General features: G+C 45.0%; 1 protein-coding gene and 1 pseudogene across 1 annotated transcript; both read right to left on the minus strand.

Annotated features, from left to right (window-relative positions):
* Positions 1 to 4,632: 4,632 nt before the first annotated feature.
* VIM (vimentin) lies at positions 4,633 to 12,535 on the minus strand. The gene is made up of 9 exons (XM_036251814.1): positions 11,841 to 12,535; positions 11,137 to 11,197; positions 8,404 to 8,499; positions 8,139 to 8,300; positions 7,522 to 7,647; positions 6,733 to 6,953; positions 6,244 to 6,287; positions 5,800 to 5,885; positions 4,633 to 4,996 (listed from the first exon to the last, which is right to left on the minus strand). The coding sequence occupies exons 1-9, from the start codon at positions 12,401 to 12,403 to the stop codon at positions 4,955 to 4,957; spliced, it is 1,401 nt and encodes a 466-aa protein (XP_036107707.1). The 5' UTR covers positions 12,404 to 12,535; the 3' UTR covers positions 4,633 to 4,954.
* Positions 12,536 to 17,388: 4,853 nt separating this feature from the next.
* Positions 17,389 to 17,918, minus strand: LOC118623988 (annotated as a pseudogene).
* Positions 17,919 to 20,121: the final 2,203 nt, after the last annotated feature.

Consider the following 20,121-nt stretch of genomic DNA (forward strand, 5'->3'; position numbering starts at 1 on the left):
TTCTAAAAGTTTTTATAATAAACCCAGTTGGTGTGGCTCAGTGGATTGAGCATCTTCCCATGGACTGAGAGGTCCCAGTTCAATTCCTGGTCAGGACACATGCCTGGGTTGTGGGCTCGATCCCCAGTGAGGGGCATCAGATCCATGTGTCTCTCTCACATCAATGTTTCCATATCTCTTTCCTTCCTGTCTCTCTAAAAAAATCAATAAAAACATGTTTTAAAAAAAGTTAGTTAAAAGTTTTTATAATGATGTTGACTTCTATGGAATTTTTTTTTCTGTATTTATTAAGCAGATCATATGGTTTTCTCCTTTAATATATGATATTAATTGTTAAATTATGTTAATTAATTATAATATTAAAATAATCTTATATCCCTGAGCTGTACCCAACATTTATTTATTTATTTTTTTATCCTCACCCAAGGACATTTTTTCATTTTCTTGTTCAGATAGAGTGGGAGGGAGAGAGAGAGAAACATTGACGTGAAAAGGACACATCGAGTGGCTGCCACCCGCACGACCAACCAGGGCTGGGGACAAACTGCAACCCACGTACGTGCCCTTAGTAGGAACCGAACCCGGGTCTCTCTGGACTGCAGGCCGACGCTCTAACCTCTGAGCCAAACCGGCAGGGCCATTTATTATTTTTATATATTTATAATACATATTTATGTTTTCAAAATCTTTTGCTAGATTTGTGTAGCATTAAGGAAAATACATCACTTTCATGTTCTGTATTGATTGATTGGCAGCCCCAGCTGACGGGAGGAATCCCTGTGGATTCTCTCTCACTCACAGCACCTGTTTTGGGGGCACAGCTTACATCCCAGTCAGCAGTCGCTGACCTGTTTCAGCACAGAGGAGCCTGTCCCAGTGCTACATATTCAGAGGGTTCTACAGCCCTCCCAGCGTGATGGTCTTCAGAGTCCACTGCTGGAAATTCTGTTAACCCGAGATCCTGCTCAAGGACACGGGTCCACAGGAGCCTCCTTAACAAGTGTGCAGGGCTCTGCCACGTTAGTGACAGCTTCCCGTGGAACGTGGAGCCAGCCTGTCCCTGGGCTTCAGAAATAGTTTCAGGTTGCAGTGATGCAAAGCATACACAGGTTTCATGAGTTTTATTTCTTCTGCCAATTCAGTGTGTCAGAGAGCCCTTCGTGCCAGACATGGTCAACGGAACCAAAATCGAGTCCTCAGTTCCAAACCTTCTCCATGTTAACCTCTCTCTCCTTTTAATGAATACCATGAAGTTTTTTAATCTGACCACTGCTCCGACATGCAATAGCCACGACGACATTGCCATGACAGTCCCCGTGTTCCTCCATCTCCGCCTTGATTTCTTATTCCTCAGGCCACCTCTCCCTCCCTCCCGACAGTCACTATTATGGGGATCTACGCCTCACCCAGCCAGTTCCTCCTCAGTATCCCCCATCGATCCAGCCCACATCCCCGTCCACGGAGCAGCACTGACAGCTTCGATGTTCTATTTCCGACCGAGTCGGAGGGAAGCAGAGGCAGGGCCTGTGGGGCAGGTGTGCCAAGGCTACAGGTGTGCAGAGTGGTGTCCCAGCCTTCACAGCCCCTCACATCCAAACTCACCCAGAGCAACCGCCGCTCCTGCGAGCTCCATTCACGGTCCGTGCCCTACACAGGTGCACCAGGTGTCGTCTTTTATGCCCTAGTTTTACTGTACCTTTCCTAGGTTTAGATATGTTCAGACACAAAAATACTACTGTGTTACAATCTCCTATGTGCAGTGATATGATTGTATTGTATGTCTGTAGCCTAAGGGAAAGAGGCTGTCCCACTTGGCCTAAGTCACACCATCTAGGTTCGCAAAGTGACAAGATGGCCTCAGAACACTCTTCTCAGCGTGAATCCCCCCCACTGGAGATGCAGGGCGATAGCTGGTTTCCTCCTAAGAAGAGATTAGCTAGGAGACTGGATTCTCAGAAGAGACCAATCCCGCTCACACCTTGATCTTGGACTTCTAACGTCCGGAACTGTGAGAAAATAAATTTTTGTTGTTTGCACTACCCAGTTTGTGGCATTATTACGGCAGCCCGAGAGGGTGAACACAGACACTCCGTTTAGCTGAGGTCCAGCAGGTGGAAGAGAGAGCCCTTTTGCAGGCAAAGCATCTGCTTTATCCTTGCTTTCGACCAGGAGTGAAAGTGGTGTCCTCCCAGCTCCCCGCTCACTGTGCATGCTCCCCTGGTCCAGCCTCAGACGGGAGATTCTGTCCCCAGCACCTCTGTCCTGAGGCTGGTCACAGGAAGGTGTGTCTTCCAGAAGACATGCTACAACGAAAACAGGCACGTGCCTTCTTCCCCAGCCACCTCTTCCATCTGTCACCACTGTGAGAAAACTTCGAAAGATTTAATTTTCACCTTATTTCCACGGACTGCATGGTCCCCTCGGTAACTTTTTCAGACTCACACTTTATGCCATCATTTCCTTCTCCCCATCCCCTACGTGATTTTTTTCTCCTTTAATCTTGGTTAAAGTTATAAATAAAAGAACTGAGCATTAATCTTTGCTTTACCATTGGTGCTGAGAACATAGTTTCTTTTTATTTGTTTTTCAAAATGGAAGAGAAGGAAAATATGAACAGTATAATTAAAGATAAAAATAAAACAGACCTAAATAGATGTGAATTCCTATGAGGTGGGTCACTTCAAGGCTTTTCATTAAGGGCTAATTTCTGCCCGTGACAGACAAGGGAAGCCAGTTCATCTTTCTCATTTCAGGGAGGCGGATTTAGATAGAGCTGGAAGAAGTTTTTAGCGGTGGGGAGACCACTAGTCTCAAAACATATGGGCGGAACTTGCCATCCTAGTTCCTTTTGCTCTGAAAAAAAACAAAAACAAACCTGCAGCTTCAGTTTTTTATTTAAAATAATAACAATAAAAGGTTGCATGCTTAGAAAAACAACACCAGGCTGCTGTCTTCCTAGGATGACCCACGGCGGGTAAAAACAGGGGAAGTAGGGTTAGGACACTGGGGAGAGGTAGAGGATATGGTGAGAATATCTAAAGAACAGAAAACAAAACCAAAAATCAAATAGAAAAAGTGTCGTGAAGGCCCAAAGACCTGGATGTTTGCTCTAGCAATGCTGACTAAGCCTTTTATGTCCGTTGTTCACACAGGGGAGGGTGAGGGGTGGAGGGGCAGGCACACTAAGAAATCTCAGGATGACTACCCTTTCCTGTAAAGGTGGATGACAAGATGTAATCTACTGTCCAAACTAGTACACTTGTGAGTCAGACAGAGGACACTGTTAATAAGTAAGCATCAACCAAGCCCGCCCTAAGGGAACGAGGATGGAACGTCACCTCGCTGGGTCACTTCCCTGGTCCATCCTTTTACTCAGGTAGCACCTGCAGCACGAAAACCATGCAAAACAGCTAACGGCACTTAGCGCAGTGCCTGGCACTTAGGTGGGCTTGGTGTGAACTATCTTACTTGTTCCCTCGTTAACTCCCGAGAAAGATAGATTAAAATTATGACAAGTGCCAACCACAGCATTCCTGGAAGAGGGGGCATAACAGTCATACAGGAAATGGGAATTTGAGAAGGCCAGGAGTTTTCTCAAAGGAGTTTCTAAGAAAACACAATCTACCATGACAACTTCATTGCCTCCAGGTGAGACCCTCCCTCTTCCTTTTTTATTTGTTTGAGAGAAGAGGAGAGAGAAACATCCATTTGTTTTCCCACTTATTAATGCATTCGTTGGTTGATTCTTGCATGTGCCCTAACTGGAGGTTGAACCCATGATAACACTGTAACCAACTGAGCTACCTGACCAGGGTCCCTCCCTCTTCTAGTTGTCTCAACTGTTAACAGTTCTTAACGCCTGCTCACATTGCACGGTCTAGTATCGGAAGCTTTTATGACTATACCATCTTATTGTCACTGCTCCAGGTGTGAAAGTGCATCACACTCACAGCATCATTTCACCAGCTGACTCAAGGATTCATCTCATCTCCCCCATGAAAAGGTAAGGATTTCCCTTTGTGTTAGCATCATTCTCCAAATGCGAACGTCTTTAAAAATATCTATCTATAGGTCTGGATTTAGATATCACTTACATACGTACACAAAAAAGCTGGGCAGTTTCATGTTAAAACTTGATAAACTTGGTCCTTCTTTGCATCTTGCGAATGAAGATGCAGCCCCGATAGCCTGCCCGTTGCCCTGTGCTTTAACTCCCACAGTGGGGTTTGCGCTACTCATGTGCTACATATACCAACAAAAAGATTTCCATTTTAGTCCACGTTTTCAATTTTAGGAGGTCTTTTTGTTAGAACTAAAATTACACATGGATATGGACCCAGCTGAAATCATTTTAATAAAAAGATATATAATTCTTGTACGTTATTTTATTATGTATCATTTATTTGTAAATTTTTAAGAAACTTAATTGAAAAGTAAATTCTACCTAAACGACCAAATTTAAGATATATGCCTCAAGCATAAATAAGTTGAATTTATCAGTTAACCTAAACTTGATTTTTGTGTCAAATTAACAAATAGCACCAAAAAATATTTAACTAAAACATGGTCTCATAAATTTAGAGAACTGTATAGATATTACCAAATAAGTAAGTAAGTAAGACACCAAAAGAGTTTTCCAAAGATTTATTGAAGCAGAAACAAATTGGTCAGATACTTGTTGGAAAAAAGCAGTTTTAATGGTATTCAAAAATACTTTTAAAAAAGTATTCTAGCACAAGTCTTCTTCGTAAACTAGATTATGTTGTAAACTTTTTTTTTTCTCTAAATCTCTTAGAAGTGTTGGTTCTTAAGAACTAGAGCTTATTCCTATTCCAAATCTACCTTGCGCTCTGGAAAAAACTGCAGAAAGGCACTTGAAAGCTGTTTCTGTAAGATATGGATTTCCATGTTATTCTTGCTGGTAATACATTGCTGCACCGAGTGCATGCAGTTTTCATTCCAGATCATCATGATGCTGAGAAGTCTCATTGATGACCTGTTAGAAGAGATACAGTTCAAGTCAAATATAGTACTACATGCGAAAGATTAAATTACCCCATTAAGCATGACAAAGAAAAATCCTACTAATTATATGCAATTCATTGGGAAAGTTGGAAGGTTACTCTGTTATTCTGTATGACAAGGGTTACAACTGGGGTGGGGGCAGATAATATGTAAGATGCTCTTCACCTATAAGCAAAGTATCCAATGGAATGTTTTGACTAAAAACAGAACGCTACTGAAAAAGACCTGTGTTTATGAGGAAGAATGTTGTAATAATTCTATGCAGCAAAGTGGAAAAGCAATTATAACATAGTTTAAGTTTGTGTGCAAGGGAAGATAATATGAAGGTTACAGTAAATGTGGACCATTTCTTTTTTCCTGGCATAGAGAGGTAATAAGAAAACTACTTGACCATACGGCATCTCCTTATGTTATGTAAGAGGGCCAAGGAGTGTTTAGGGAAGATGATATATCCAAAATCAAGACTCTGGTAGTCTAATGAAACAGTTCATTATGCTAGTCTTGAAAGTAACTTAAGGAAACTGTACCCCCATTTTAAATTAAGAACCATAAAAAAATCACTAACTGGAAGATTATCTCACCTTCACATCTAGGAGCCAAATATGTAGTTGGCTGTGTATAGATAGTGCTGGAAGAGGCCTATTCCCTTTCCAGTAGGCATGAGAGAAACGGAAACCTCCCAAATTAGCTGTAGTATCTGAGTTTGACTTTTTGATTTAAGAGGATATCAGTGCCTGTCTGAGATTATTCCAGTTTTGATGTAAAGATACCAACCTGTCCATCTCTAGTTTCAACAGTCTTAATCAGAAGTGTCCTTTTTGAGTGGGTGTCAACCAGAGGGAGTGAATCCAGATTGGTTTCTGAATTAAAAAATAGACCCAAAATGAGTACAAATGAAATTTTAAAAAGACAAGTAACCATTTTGCCCAAAGAATTACGATTTCTGTTCACAACTATTTAAAAGCACCCCTCCCAAAATAATTCTGAAGATGATTAGCTATTTGAAAACCCAGTCTGATTCTACTCAAGGGTCAGGATGAGATAAACTACTACAATGTATGTTCCATAGTCAATAGAGTTTGCATAGAAGGGAAGATCATAGTTGGGTTTGAAAATTATGGATGTTTTACCAAACCTTCTCTTGTATGACATTTTTCAAGTATCATTTTAAAAATGAGTGCCACGGAAAATTTTCATAAATGGCAATCAAATGCTTACCTCTGAGGTTCAGGGAAGAAAAGTTGGGAAGAGGCAGAGAAATCCTACAAGAGATAAAGGAAAACAGTTAAATGTTTCAAAAATAACTCGAATGACAAGGAGCAAATTTTATACACTTCTCATTTTCATAAAACAAGAAAATTTACTCATCTATTTCATAAATAAGGAATTTGCTTCAGAAGCATTTACCCCTGATTGATCTCATTAATACGTTTCAATATTTCACTCCCAGCATTTTCTCCGTGGGAGCAGGGGCCGGAGGCCTGCGAGTTGCCTTTCACAGACTCAGAGCTTCAAACCCCAGCTCAGCCAGGGCGAGTTACTCAATCTCTTTGAACTAAGGTTCCTTATTTACAGAAAGTGGTAAGGAAGCAGCTACTCTGAAGAAAAGCTCTAAAGATGAAATGAGATGCGATGTGCAAAGTGAGTGGCATGCTACTGAGCAAATGGCAGCTGCTCCATTCACACACACGGGTCCTCGTTCCATACCTGCTCTCCTCCCCTTCCAGCAGCTTCCTGTAGGTGGCAATCTCAATGTCAAGAGCCATCTTAACATTCAGCAGGTCCTGGTATTCACGAAGGTGACGAGCCATTTCTTCCTTCATGTTCTGAATCTCATCCTGCAGGCGGCCGATAGTGTCTTGGTAGTTAGCAGCTTCAAGAGCAAAGTTCTCTTCCATTTCACGCATCTGGCGTTCCAGGGACTCGTTCTGCAGCAGGAGAGAAAGGCTTCTAATGTGATTTTCCAGAGAAACCCAGGTATTCCCAGAACCATTTAGAGGCCACTTGCAACCATTTCCCTTACTGGCAAACAGCGAACACTCTGATTTTAGGAGGAGCATACATGGACCACGGTCCCTTCTAATAGCAGCAATTACATAAGCTAAGACTTTCAGATCGCAAATGCTTTTTTGAACCTGTCTTAACAACTCATTTTGTTTGGATGAAAATACACATTTTTCTTCATTGGAAGTTTTGTTCAGATGTTGCCATGAGCTTGGTCAACTGAATGGATCCAAATGGGTTATTGTCCCTCTTTTGTAAAAAATATGTTTTTATTGATTTTTTTTAAGGGAGAGGGAGAGATAGAAACATCGATGAGAGAGAAACATTGATTGGCTGCCTGCTGTATGCCCCACTGGGGACTGAGCCTGAAACCCAGGCATGTGCCCTGACTGGGAATTGAGCTAACGACCTCTTTGTTCATGGCGTGATGCTCAACCCACTCATCCACACTGGCCGGGCTCTTTCCCCCTTTTATTGTGACGTGATACTCACAGTTCCTTTAAGTGCATCCACTTCGCAGGTGAGGGACTGCACCTGTCTCCGGTACTCATTTGACTCCTGCTTCGCCTGGCGCAGGGCATCATTGTTCCGGTTAGCAGCCTCAGAGAGGTCGGCAAACTGTCAGAAAGGATTAGAGATGTAGATTACCCAAGCAACTTGATTCTATCTAAGATTCTACCTTACCCGAGCAAATGAGAAAGCTTAAATATCACAAACGAACAAAGGCATAGTACAAACCAAATTTTCCAGTGTAACTTCAAATCTCAATGTCTGCCAAAATATGTGTACATATGTTTTCAAACCGGAGAAAAAGCAATAGAATACTGATGCTGATAGTTTCAAGTAGAAATTCAATCTATTACCCTCATTTTAAAAGGGTGGAGGTCAAGGGCATGGTATTGGGGTTTACTTTGAAGTAGAATCAAAAAAGAGTAATAGAAGGGCGTGTGCTGGGAGCAGGGGAGGGGCTGTAGCAACAAAACAACCTGAGCTTGCAATTAAAGCCAGCTTTCTGACTGGAGGTAAGGGGTATTTAGGAATCACAGACAGGTAGTGTTTGCAGAACAAAATGTGTTTCTTTCGTTCTAGCCATACCGACTTGTTCATACCTTGGACTTGTACCATTCCTCAGCCTCCTGAAGGTTCTTGGCAGCTACACTTTCATACTGCTGACGGACGTCACGCAGGGCAGCCGTGAGGTCAGGCTTGGAAACATCCACATCGATTTGGACGTGCTGCTCCTGAATCTGGGCCTGCAGCTCACGGATTTCCTAAAAGGAAAAAAAAAAAAGTAAAGAACAGATAGAAGGTTAGCCATACCGAGTATGGGAACACCTTCACCCATCTTCATCCACAGAAAGTAACGCCGCTTACCTCATCGTGGAGTTTCTTCAAAAAGGCAATCTCTTCTTGCAAGGATTCCACTTTACGCTCAAGGTCAAGACGTGCCAAAGAAGCATTGTCAACATCCTATTTTAAAAAGAGAAAAGATGGGACATGGAGGATGCTAAAGTCTATGGCTTATCTCATTTATTCATTTTATTTATTTTTTTTAATCCTCACCCGAGGATATTTTTCTATTTATCTTCAGACAGAGGCGGGGTGGGGGGGAGTAACATTGATGTTAAGAGGGACACATTGACTGGTTGCCTCCCGCACAACCCTGATCAGGGCTGGGGACGTACTGCAACCAAGGTATGTGTCTGTGGCTGGAATCTAACCCATGACTCATTGGTCCACAGGCTGACACTCTAACCAGCCAGGGCTCATTTATTCATTTTAAATTAAACATATAAATTTATTATCTTTACTATAAAAAGAGTGTTGACAAACTTATGACCTTCAAATAAGATTATAAATCACCCAGTGCCCAATATACTGTTTTCCTCTCTTCCTTAATAAATGTGAACTGTGACCCACTGTGTTGTACTCAAGGTAACTAACAGACAATTTAAAAATAAATGTATGCCAACATGGTAAGCTGCACTCAATGGAGTATTACTGAATCTGTATTACACTAGTGAAGTGTTTTGTTTTTTTAATCTAGAAAATCAATGCCATAGCATTTAAATTTTTTTTTTTTTTTGGTAATGTCATGAAATAACATGGTGACAGGAACTGACCAGATCTCATAACTTCATAAATATATGAGTCCATACAGAACAAAAATTCCTACTTCAAAAGTTTTGGTGTACACCTAAGCTCTTTCTCTTCTCAAATCATCTGAAACATCATTATAATCCAAAGCAAATATATAGTCATTTGGCATTGGGGTTACAAGGTTAGATTTTTACTCCATTTAGAATGGGCAATGGTAAAGATGCAAGACAGGCAAATCAGAAAAGAAACTGTGTTTGCTTTGCTTTGCTTTCTCTGGTGAATTTCTTCTTCCTGAAACTCCCTGTCATGTTACAAGGGTGTGTCCATCCTTGACACATAGCACTGTGTTTGTCAATTCAGTTGCTTAGCTTGTGAAACTATGTATATGTAGAATTCTTGCTGCTCTGGCTCTCCTTCTGAGTTTCTACCTTTGTAAACTGCTAATTGCCAAATCAGAATGTGATAATTTTGCAACTCAGATTTTACTTCCACTAAGGGAATATGAGGCTTTTTATACCTCTTGTCTTATAAGCAATTATATTTGCACTGCAGTTTATAGCCTCACAGTCTTAAAATGTTGAGACACTCCTAACACCTTCACGGAAAAGTGAATGAGGAATGGATGATGGTTAAAAAAAAAAAAAAAAAAATCAGGCTTGGGAAAAAAATTCATTTTTGATTGTTGGTAAGCCCTAAAAAAGTGATATAAAAGATAATTTACTTGCCTCTATAATAAAGTGAAATGTAACATTCTACTTCATTAAAGAGATTATGAGGGATGTAACCTAATTCCTAAATAGATCTTTTATACTACTATTGTTTTATATTAACTACTACTCTGCAGATGACAGATGTAATGATCACACAATGCTGTGTCCAAATTAATTTGGCAAATATGTTTCTGCTTCAAATGTTATTCTAGACTTTTCATGTGAGAGTGCTTTTGTAGTCAATCCCAGTAACTGTTTAGGAGAGTAAAACTGTACGGGGACTCTTCCTGCTTTTGGATTTAAATTTTAAGTTAAAAAATCCTTTAAGTCCATCTTACTTTGGAGCAAAAAACCCTTTAATCAAAATTCCATTCTTCAGTCTCAGGTTTATTATTTATTTATTTATATACTAAATAATACAAGGACCCAGTAAAGAAAGGGCTTTCCAAATGTGAGGCATGACTGTAGCTTTAAGAACTTTTCACATCACATACTTCACAAGTCTAGGCCAGATATTAGATAACGGATGTTAGCAAATACTTGTGCCGAATTAGAACTGTGCTTACATCATTACATATTCAATAAGCCTGTTGCAAAGCTTCTCTTAGGAACACAAAGACTCCTATTATTTCTGTCCAGAGCCAACACACTAGCCAGAATGTCTGTTTCTACATTCCATAGTGAAGTCCAGAGAAACCATTAATACCTTTCAGCTAGGAGACAGATGGCTCCTTTTCACCCTTATTAGATCACAAAATAGTTGTGCATAGCGATACTTCCATCTAACTTTAGTGCCACAATAGACCTTACAGAAGAAAAAAAAAAAAGGAACTTTCTGGCTTAATGCCAGCGAAACTAAGTTTCTTATGCTCCAACACAGTTTACATTTTTAACTATAGGGCAGAATTGTGCTTTTTGTGGCCTTGTAAAAGTAGGCTAAGTTAGCAAACCCCAATTTAACGCAAACTGTGACTGTTCGAAATCAGAACATTAATGTGTTGCAAAACTGACACAGAATAAAAAAAAAGATTTCTTTGGAAGAAATTTGGAAACAAAGTAAAAACTTAAAGACTCTCTATGTCCTAGAGAAGGTTTAAATAAATCATCCGAGGGTTTTTTTTTTATCCGGAGAAGCACCAATCTGGGGCCTTTCTGCCACTAGGGGGCCTTGAGCACAGACAGGAAGTTTTGCACTATTTAGACTTGGGGTAAGTAACTTTTAGAATTGTCCGTGGCCGTGGGTGGGTTGGATGAGTGGGTGGGGTCCGTTGGCTGCGAGTGAGAAGGATTTACAAACCTGTCTGAATGACTGGAGGGTGCCCTCGGCTTCCTCTCTCTGAAGCATCTCCTCCTGCAACCTGAAACAGTTACACATTAACCAAAGGGGAACTGGGAAACCGCCAGGGGCGGGGCTGCCACACCCAACCACCACGTCGCTGCTCTTCGAGACAAAAGTTGATGCGCCACCTCTGCAGACAGCCGGAGAGCGATTGCGGCTTTCAGAACCGCCACTCCCTGCAAGTTTTTAGCGGGACTGGGGCCGCAGCGTAGACAAACCTTCGCACGGCCCTGCAAGGCGAAAGCCGCCACCCCACCCCCCGAGAAGCCTCGGCAACCCTTTGTCTCTCTGGCTACACGGCCATCCTTTCCTCCCTCCTCCGCGCCTGGGCTGGCAGCCCGCCAGATGGGGCTAGGAAACTTTCAAAAAGTTTGGAGATATCACGCTCACAGCTTGCAAGGGCCATCTACTACAAAGTGGTAGTTTCAAAAAATCTGTAACTTGAAACGGGAGTTCTTAGGCAATGAGTGGGGGTAGAGGGGAAACGCTGACTGCAACTGCAGGGTTCTGGGTGGGGCTACGCCACCGCAGCCACAGCCCCGTTCTCCTGCTGCCCCCATCCCCCGCAGCCGACTACATCCCCAAGGGCGTGGCAGCTCGGGTGGGGTGGGGGGGGTCTCCCTCTCCCTCCCTCCCGCGGCCTCGCGTGGGCGCCGCCTTACTTCTCCCGGAGCCGCATTATGTCCTCAGCCAGGTTGTCGCGCTCCACCTCGACGCGGGCCTTGTCGTTGGTGACCTGGTCCACCTGCCGGCGCAGCTCCCGCATCTCCTCCTCATAGAGGTCGCCCAGGCGGGACTTGCCCTGGCCCTTAAGCTGCTCGAGCTCGGCCAGCAGAATCTTGTTTTGCTGCTCCAGGAAGCGCACCTTGTCGATGTAGTTGGCGAAGCGGTCATTGAGCTCCTGCAGCTCCACCTTCTCGTTGGTGCGGGTGTTCTTGAACTCGGTGTTGATGGCATCGGCCAGCGAGAAGTCTACGGAGTCCTGCAGCAGCCGCACGCCGGGGACACTGCTCCGCAGACGCACGGCCGAGGAGCGCGTGGCATACACGCCGCCGGGGGACGAGGAGTAGAGGCTGCGGCTAGTGCTGGGGCGCAGCGCGCTGCCCAGGCTGTAGGTGCGGGTGGACGAGGTCACATAGCTCCGGCTGGAGCTGGGCCGGCTGCCGGTGCCGGGGCCGCCGAACATCCTACGGTAGGAAGACGAGGACGTAGACCTGCTGGACATGGCTGCGGAAGGTGGCAGTGAGCTGGACGGCTGCGGCGGCGCTAACTGTCTTCTGCGGAGAGGCGAGCGAGGGTGTGGGCGGTGGGAGCGCTGCTGCGTCTCTGGCGCGGGAACCCCGGAGCAAGAGTGGCAGAGGACCGGACCCCGCCCAGGGCGAAGTTTTTATACAGTTTCACCTTCCCTCCCACTCCCATCCCAGCCAATGGGTACCCGGCAAGTAGCTAGAAGGGTGGGTAGAGGGTTGGGGCGGGGTCTCTCTGGAGCCTTGCTCCTCGGGTCTGCTAGGCTCTTCGGGACTGGGCACGGTCCCGTTACTTCTTGGCTGGACTAGGATATTCCGGGGCTTTCCTGCTGGCCAGAGCTCTGCTTACCCTTAGGTGCTGAAAAAGGCGGCGGCATCCGGTGGTGGGGGAATGCACCCAGAATTGGATCAAAGGGGTCCTGCGCACCGGGCCAAAGAGGCGTGGGAGGAGGCGCACGGGTGGGAGGGGCGCGTGGCAATACTGCAACGGTCGCCCGCGGGGAGCGGTTGGGTGGGGAAACCCGTGGGCAAAGGAGCAGAAAGATGGGAAGTAAGGAATCCCGCAGATCGGAAGGCGCCGCGAAAGAAACAAAGAGCGCCTGAGATTGGAGCTTGAAGAGTTGGGCGCACTGCCCAGGACGCAGGGCTCAGCCCCGCGCAGCCTTGCGCGCGGTGCGTTTCCAAAGCGGGACAGCGTGGGCTCGCATCTCTTTTCACTCCCTTGGGGTTACTGTTCAGAGACCTAACGGGCTCGGTTAGGCTGTGGAGCTCGCTAGCTGCTGGACCGCGGCCGAAGACCGCCCAGGGGCGTCGGGGTGGGGTCGCTGAGTCACTGGCAGTGAATCACCGCGCCCTTTGCGGTGAGGTTGAGGGCTCCTAGCGGTTCTCGTGAACCGTTAGACTGGATTGACTCAGGTCTCCCAGTGCCCGCGCGCAGTTTGTCCCAAAGTTTTACCCAACTTGAAGCTGGGCCTTGGAGTTCTTGTGGGCGGCTCGTCTGTAGGGGAGACTAGAGCGCCTTGAAGTTCTTAGGAACTGGTGAAAGCCTGATTTTACTCCAACCCGAGGACTTCTCCCTAGCATTAAATTTCTGCAGACCCTCGATAGGCGTCCCTGATGAGTTTTCTTGCCAAGTTCCTCCTATCCTTCCCTCCGGTTTCCTCTCATCCTCCCCCCCCCCCACACCCCATGAAACCACACCCGCTTTTGAACACCATCTGAAAGTTCTGGGTGAAAGAGGAAACTCAGAGTCCACAGTTTCAAAATCAGCTTAAGTGATCACTGGTTTTTGTGCTACAGTGGGAGTCATTAAAGATAGAACCTGTGCCCCTTATGGAATTAATTAGGTAGTGCTTAAAAACTCCAATTTGATTCATTAAAGGCAGTTATGTAACTCAAATGTCAGAACGTGCTGGAGAAATGGATGCATGTGTTCGTTTTAGTTGTTTTACTTCGGCAGTAATACACACTGCAGCATTCTGGTGACTTGACTGGAAAATATTTTTGCCTGTTCTCAAGAATTCGTGCAGTGAAATCTGCAGAGTAAAAAACTGTTGGTCCAGGGCAGCAAAGCAGTGTTCAGATTCCACAGATCTAGGTAAATCACTCAAGGGCTATTGAAGCAGTTTTAGTAACATGCAGAATGGTTAACCTTTAGGGGAGATTGACAGCAAAGGCAAGCCAGTCTTTAAGTAATAATATAAAAATCACAGGTTTTTTGTTTGTTTGTTTTTTAATGTGTAGAGGACTTAGGGAGTACTGAAAAGATGAACTCCAAAACTTTGTGAAGATAGAAGCATCTTGAATCTATAGTGAATAGATAGGAAGGGGGGAGTAAAATGCTCCCCCCCCCTTATTTTTGGTGGGGGAAGATATTGGAAGTTAACTAGTGTTTAAATAAAACAGTTTAGAATCAAAAGAAGGGTTTATTCTAGCTTCTTTGTACAAACCTCTTTTAGGCAATATTTTGTTTACCTCATTTCGGTTAGTTCTGGCTGATGGCGCTGCCAAGGTCTAGCTGCAGGATCTTTGCTGCACAACTGTCCTGCTGTGAGCCTTTTTTTTTTTTTTTTACATTCTCTCGTCACTGGAGTCTGTGGTCCCTACTGAGGAGCATTCCTTGGGCTCCACGCCCAGCAGACGAGCTGTGCTCCTCATTACCACCTTACTCTCTGAGAGCCCTGTATTCAAGCCCAGCAAATGTCACCATTGTGAGTTTGCCTGGAACGCTTCGGATGAGAAAAAGCCATTTCAATGTGGGGGAAGACCTTACTCCCGCCTAAAATGCTGATCCCAGGGCAGTGCTATCAGGGGATGCTTGCTGACTGACTCACTACGGAAAATGAGGGCAAGGCTGTGGTGTGGCGTGGCAGTGTGCCCTGTTGGTGGCCACGGCAAATTCCTCAGGACTGTGGTGACTTCCTCTGGCCTGACTCTGGCCCTCCTCATTCGCTCAGAGGGATTCCTTCTCCTTTCTAAACTGTCCCTAAACTGTATTCTCAGGACTGTGATATGTTCACTTGCGGTTGTGGCTCTGGCTGCTGAAAAAAAGTACCACAGACCGGTAGCTTAAACAACAGACATTTATTTTTTTCACAGTTCTCGAGGCAGGAAGTCCAAGATCAAGGTGCAGGCAGGTGTGGTGTCTGATGAGGGCCTGCTTCCTGGTTTGCAGAAGGCTGCTTTCTTGCTGTGTCCTCACGTGGGGGAGAGAGCAGCCTCTGATCTCTTCTTTTTCTTATAAGGGCACCAATCTCATCGTGGGGCTCTACCCTCCATTCACATCTAAACCTTATTACCTCCCAAGGGTCCCACCTCCAAATACCATCGCAGTGGAGATTAGGCTCTGACTGGCACCCATCGGCAGCAGCACTGTGCTAGGCACTGTATAACTTATCTCAGGAGAAAATTAATTTTTTCATATGGATCTGGAAGGGGAGGAGGCGAGCACTTGCCGGAGAGTGCGTGCATGCACCCGCACACATAGGCAGTGTTCAGCGTGTCTTTGCCATTAGAAATTGCAGTTGCTTGGGGTAGACTGTAGAGTGTAGAAAAGTGAAGGTTACAAAAGCAGTTTACTCATTTATGTAGCATGTATGAGACTTTTGAAAAAATTAATTTTCTCCTGAGATAAATTATACAGTGCCTAGCACAGTGCTGCTGCCGATGGGTGACATCATTACTGAGGGAAACCACTGCGTCTGAACTAACGCCCATGAGTATCCCCTTCTATATATGCACCCCATGCTCCTGCTTACCAGTTGGAAGTAACGATATGTAGACATAGCTTTCTTGGTGTTCATATTTATTTTTTGATCGCTGTGAAAACCTATCTCAGGAGTATTTTTAAATGCTGGACTGTGAAACTGCTTCAACCACGGCATGATGCAAGTGGTGTATAAATAAGGACACAGTGGCACAATTTGTAAGCCGGGCCTAAACATCACCAAATGTAAAGTACTAACAGTGATTTGGGAATTTGCAAGCTTGGGTGATGTCAGTTGAACTGGGTGATTTGAGCTGACAGACCAGCCAGCCATGCAGAGAGGAGCTTAGTGACCTGTGGGAGCGTTAGGAGAGCCGCTGGCAGGTGGCCAGCCAAGGGGACAGCGTCCAGCAGAACCGCCTGGGTGGAATGTAACAAATGAGGAGATGGATGAAATGAGGTGGCGAAAGGCATGCCAAAACCTAAAAGGCATGAAAATAAAGATAATAATCAATATTATATAAATGCTTTAGATCTTGTGCCTACTGGATGACAGGAACTTTGCATGCATTTAATTTAACTTAATTGCTCTTGTAGCATACTGCAAGATAGATTCGATCATTCATTTTACAGATGAGGAGTCTAAGAAGAAGGCTAACAATTTGCTCATGCTCTTAAACCTAGTACAGGAGGGAGCCTGGGCGGTTTGGCTCAGCAGTTAAGAGTGTCGGCCCGCGGACCACAGTTGCAGGTTCAGTTCCAGCCAAAGGCACATACCTCGGTTGCAGTTCATCATCGACCCTGCTCGGGGTCTCGTGCAGGAGGCAACTAGACGATGTGTCCCTCTCATGTCGATGTTTCCATCTCTCTCTCACTCTCTCTCTACCCCTCCCCCCATCTGAAGGTATTTGAGAAAATATCCTCGGATGAGGATTAAAAAAAAAAAAAATTAGTACGGGAGGGAAGGAGGAGGCAAGAATTTGAATTGAAACCTTTCTGACTCCAAACACATTTGTCTCTTTACCCTGATGATGACATTTTTGCTTACTGTCAACTCAATTCACAAATATTCTTTAGGGCCCTCCTGCATTCCAGGAACTGAAAAGACAGGAAAACTCTCGGATTCTGTTGTGAAGTTGCCAATTCCTAGAGGAGTTTGGCAGATATTTAGAATATCATGTTTTATGTTATTCAGATAATGTAACAGTGATAAGAAGAGAGTTTGGTTTCCACCTGCACTCTAAGTCCTTATTTTCACCTGGATTCCTTTCCATCTCTTCGGAGGCAGCATTTCCAGAGTTAGACATGCCTCACCACACCCTAAAACCCACCAACCACAGCAACTTCCCTCCTAACTTCCCTGTCTGTTCAGGGCAGCACAGCAAACTAACAAGACTGGAAAATTGCGTCATTGCCACTTCCTTACTCTTGGATCGCACTTATTCAGTGGGTGTCCTGTCCCACTGCGTCCTGCATCCACTCCTGCCGTGGTGCTGTCTCCCATCCAACCCTCTTTATACCTCGTCCTTGCAGTCCCGTGACTGGCTTACCTGGCTCCAGGCTCTCCTTACCCCCACCAGTATGTCTGTCTTCAAGCCACAACCCCTTTTTCTTTTTCTGTAATGTGTAAATAAATAGGTTTATTTGTACACACGCTAATGAAGGAAAGCAGTCTTCTGTCAAAGGAGAAGAGTAAGATTCTTGAGCTGATTTGGGGACCTACTACAATGGGAAGACATGCTTTGTTGCCTTCAGATGTTATGTCTCTTTACCTGACACTTGAGGAGGCTTTTTAAATGGGTCTTCCTCCTGGGCCTGCTTTTCTCGTCCCTTATGATATACAAGCTGGTGTTCCAGGTAGCTTGTGTTCCTCTTCTGTTTATCCAGGTACTTCCCCATGAAGTATAAGAGATCCGTGTCCTTGTTGGCAGAAGCCATGGTCTTCGGATTTAGCAGGAGGTTGGTTAACTTGTTCTCCAACTCCAGAGCAGACTCTAGAGCTTGTATTGTACTCCAGTTCCCCAGTTGTCGATGTCAGGCCTCTTCATCACCGGAAGGCAGCTTTTACTCTCATGTTTTCTTATGTATCTTAGGAATTGCTATGCATGTTCCCTCTTCACCTCAGCTTGGTCTTCAAAGGATGTGGCAAAAAAGGGTGCTCCCATGTCTTTGTTGTAATAACAGGTCACAGATAAATAAGCATCACTGATGTGCAGCTCGTAAGATGCCACATGATTAATAGCAATGCTGCAATCTTCAGAGAGGAGGTTGTGGCCCTGGAATGCCATCTCAGCGTTAGAGAAACCCAGGTATAAACAGTGCTCACAACCCCTTTTTCTTTTCTCTTCTTCTTTTTATTTTATTTTATTTTAGAGAGAGAGGAAGTGAGAGGGAGAGAGACATAGAAACATCGATGAGAGAGAACATTGATTGGCCACCTCCTGCATGCCTTCCACTGGCAATTTGGTCCACAGCCTGGACATGTGTCCCAAACGGGAATCGAACTGGTAACCTCTTGGTGCATGGGTCGATGCTCAAGCTCCGAGCACACCAGCGGGACACTACCCCTTTTTCTTAGTAACTGCTTCTAAGACTCCTTGAAGATTTAAAGTGAACCAGTCATTCCCTCATTAGAATGCTCTCGGTTACTCTGTGCAGAAGGCTCAGAGTCCTGTGACTTGCCTGTCCTCTCTCTAACTTCACAGCCTGTAACAGTCATCACCCTTCATCACCACCCTATCCGCCAAGGTCAGACTCCTTTTGCCATTCACCCGATCTGCCGCCAACAGCCCTCAGCTGTAAGCTCCATGAGGGCAGGAATTTTCCTTCTGTCTGTTCACTACCCCACTTTCAGTGCCTAGAGAGAGGCCTGATGCATTTTTTGCCTGTATGAATTGATTCAGGAATAGTTCAGAGAGGAAGGGAGGCAGGAGGGATGGGCTACCAGTGCAAGCATTGTGCTGGTCACTCTACATGTGACTGCATTTCATCTTTACAGGCTATTGTGACCCACACATTTTATTCGCTTACTCAGAACATGTTTACTGAATGTTTACCCTGTGCCAGGCACTCTGCTAGACACTGGGAAAGTCCACAAGGCAGGTTTAATGCATGCACTCTTGGAATGTCCAGTCGAGTCTGTGTGTGCATATGTGTGACTCAGAGAGACAGTACTCAAATAAAAGAACAAAGTAATTACAATTTGTAATACAGATGATGAAGGAACCGGAAATGTTGCTGCAAAGGAGGCTGAAGCGCATAGCTCATCTTGGGCCTGGGAAAGCCGTGCTGAGTGTGCACACCCGTCCTATTTCCACTGCTCCCCTCAAGACAGCAGTTGCACTGGGGCCCTCAGCTGCTCTCTGTTCCACGAATACACCACGTTCCCCCACGCTCAGGTCTTTCCTCGTATCCCATTCAGCAGGTGGGTGTTCCCCACTTTCTGCACTGCCTGCCATGCTTCTTAGCATATTCAGGTAAGTAAGAAGCGTTTGATGCCTCTGGGGAGCTCCTAACCCTGTGAAAGGACCAGGACCCACACAAAGCGCTGTGATACGTATCAGGATGGGCAAGTGCATTCCTGACGGAGGCGTGAATAGAGTACTGAAGGGTTTCAGTGGAGAAATGATCATGTCCATCTGAGGGAGAACAGAAAACGTAGTTTGTAAAGGTGGTATCCGGGGAATGGGTATGATTGTTACAGCTTCCACGGTAGAGAAAGGTTTAAAAGCAGTGAGACTATATGATTGCGTAGATGTTAGCATTCCGGGGACATTGGGGGAATGGCAAGAATCTCAGGGTGGCTGGATTATGGAGCGATTGTAGGGGAGGAAGGGAGCTAAAAGCTAACATGGGCCCGTGCATCGGAGGAGGGAATTCCAGAGAGAGGAGTTTATAATTAGCGTGGTGGGCAGTGGGAATTCACTGCCTTTGGGAGTAGGAGAAAGGCATGCTTGTAGCTGCACGTTGGGAGATCGCGCTGGCGTGCTGTGGAGGATGAGCTGGGGAGACCAAGCTGAGGGCTGTTGGCGGCAGATCGGGTGAATAGCAAAAGGAGTCTGACCTTGGGGATAGAGTGGTGATGAAGGGGGATGATTGTTAGAGGCTGTGAAGTTAGAGAGAGGACAGGCAAGTCACAGGACTCTGCGCCTTCTGCACAGAGTAACTGAGAGCATAAATGCAGAAAACAAATTAATTTGAAATGAAAGATAATTCACTGAAACCCCTTAACCTGGAAGTGTCTCCCCTTCTCTAGTCTATATAAGGTCTAACTTATGGGAGAGGTGAGATTTACGCAGAATCATGCAGTTTTACCCTTCACAGCAGTTCTGCTCTGTTGACACGGGTAATATTGATTACCTTGTGTTGTTTCTTATCTGATGTGAGTGCATTGGTCTGGTCTCCACAGCTGATGAAAAATCAGGGACTTCTTCAGTTTCCTCTAAAACCAATTTTTGAGGTTCAGAGAAAAAGAAGCTTAAAGATACACTT

This window comes from Molossus molossus, unplaced genomic scaffold (genome assembly GCF_014108415.1).
Source record: "Molossus molossus isolate mMolMol1 unplaced genomic scaffold, mMolMol1.p scaffold_m16_p_1, whole genome shotgun sequence".
Lineage (NCBI taxonomy): Eukaryota > Metazoa > Chordata > Mammalia > Chiroptera > Molossidae > Molossus > Molossus molossus.

What these genes read in the sequence shown, in the direction of transcription:
- VIM (XM_036251814.1), bottom strand. Translation starts at nt 12,403, where the DNA reads ATGTCCAGCAGGTCTACGTCCTCGTCTTCCTACCGTAGGATGTTCGGC. An exon ending in ATAATGCGGCTCCGGGAGAA is followed by an intron (nt 11,198 to 11,840) that starts GTAAGGCGGCGC and finishes TAACTGTTTCAG; the next exon opens with GTTGCAGGAGGAGATGCTTC. An exon ending in AGGAATGGTACAAGTCCAAG is followed by an intron (nt 7,648 to 8,138) that starts GTATGAACAAGT and finishes CCTTTCTGACAG; the next exon opens with TTTGCCGACCTCTCTGAGGC.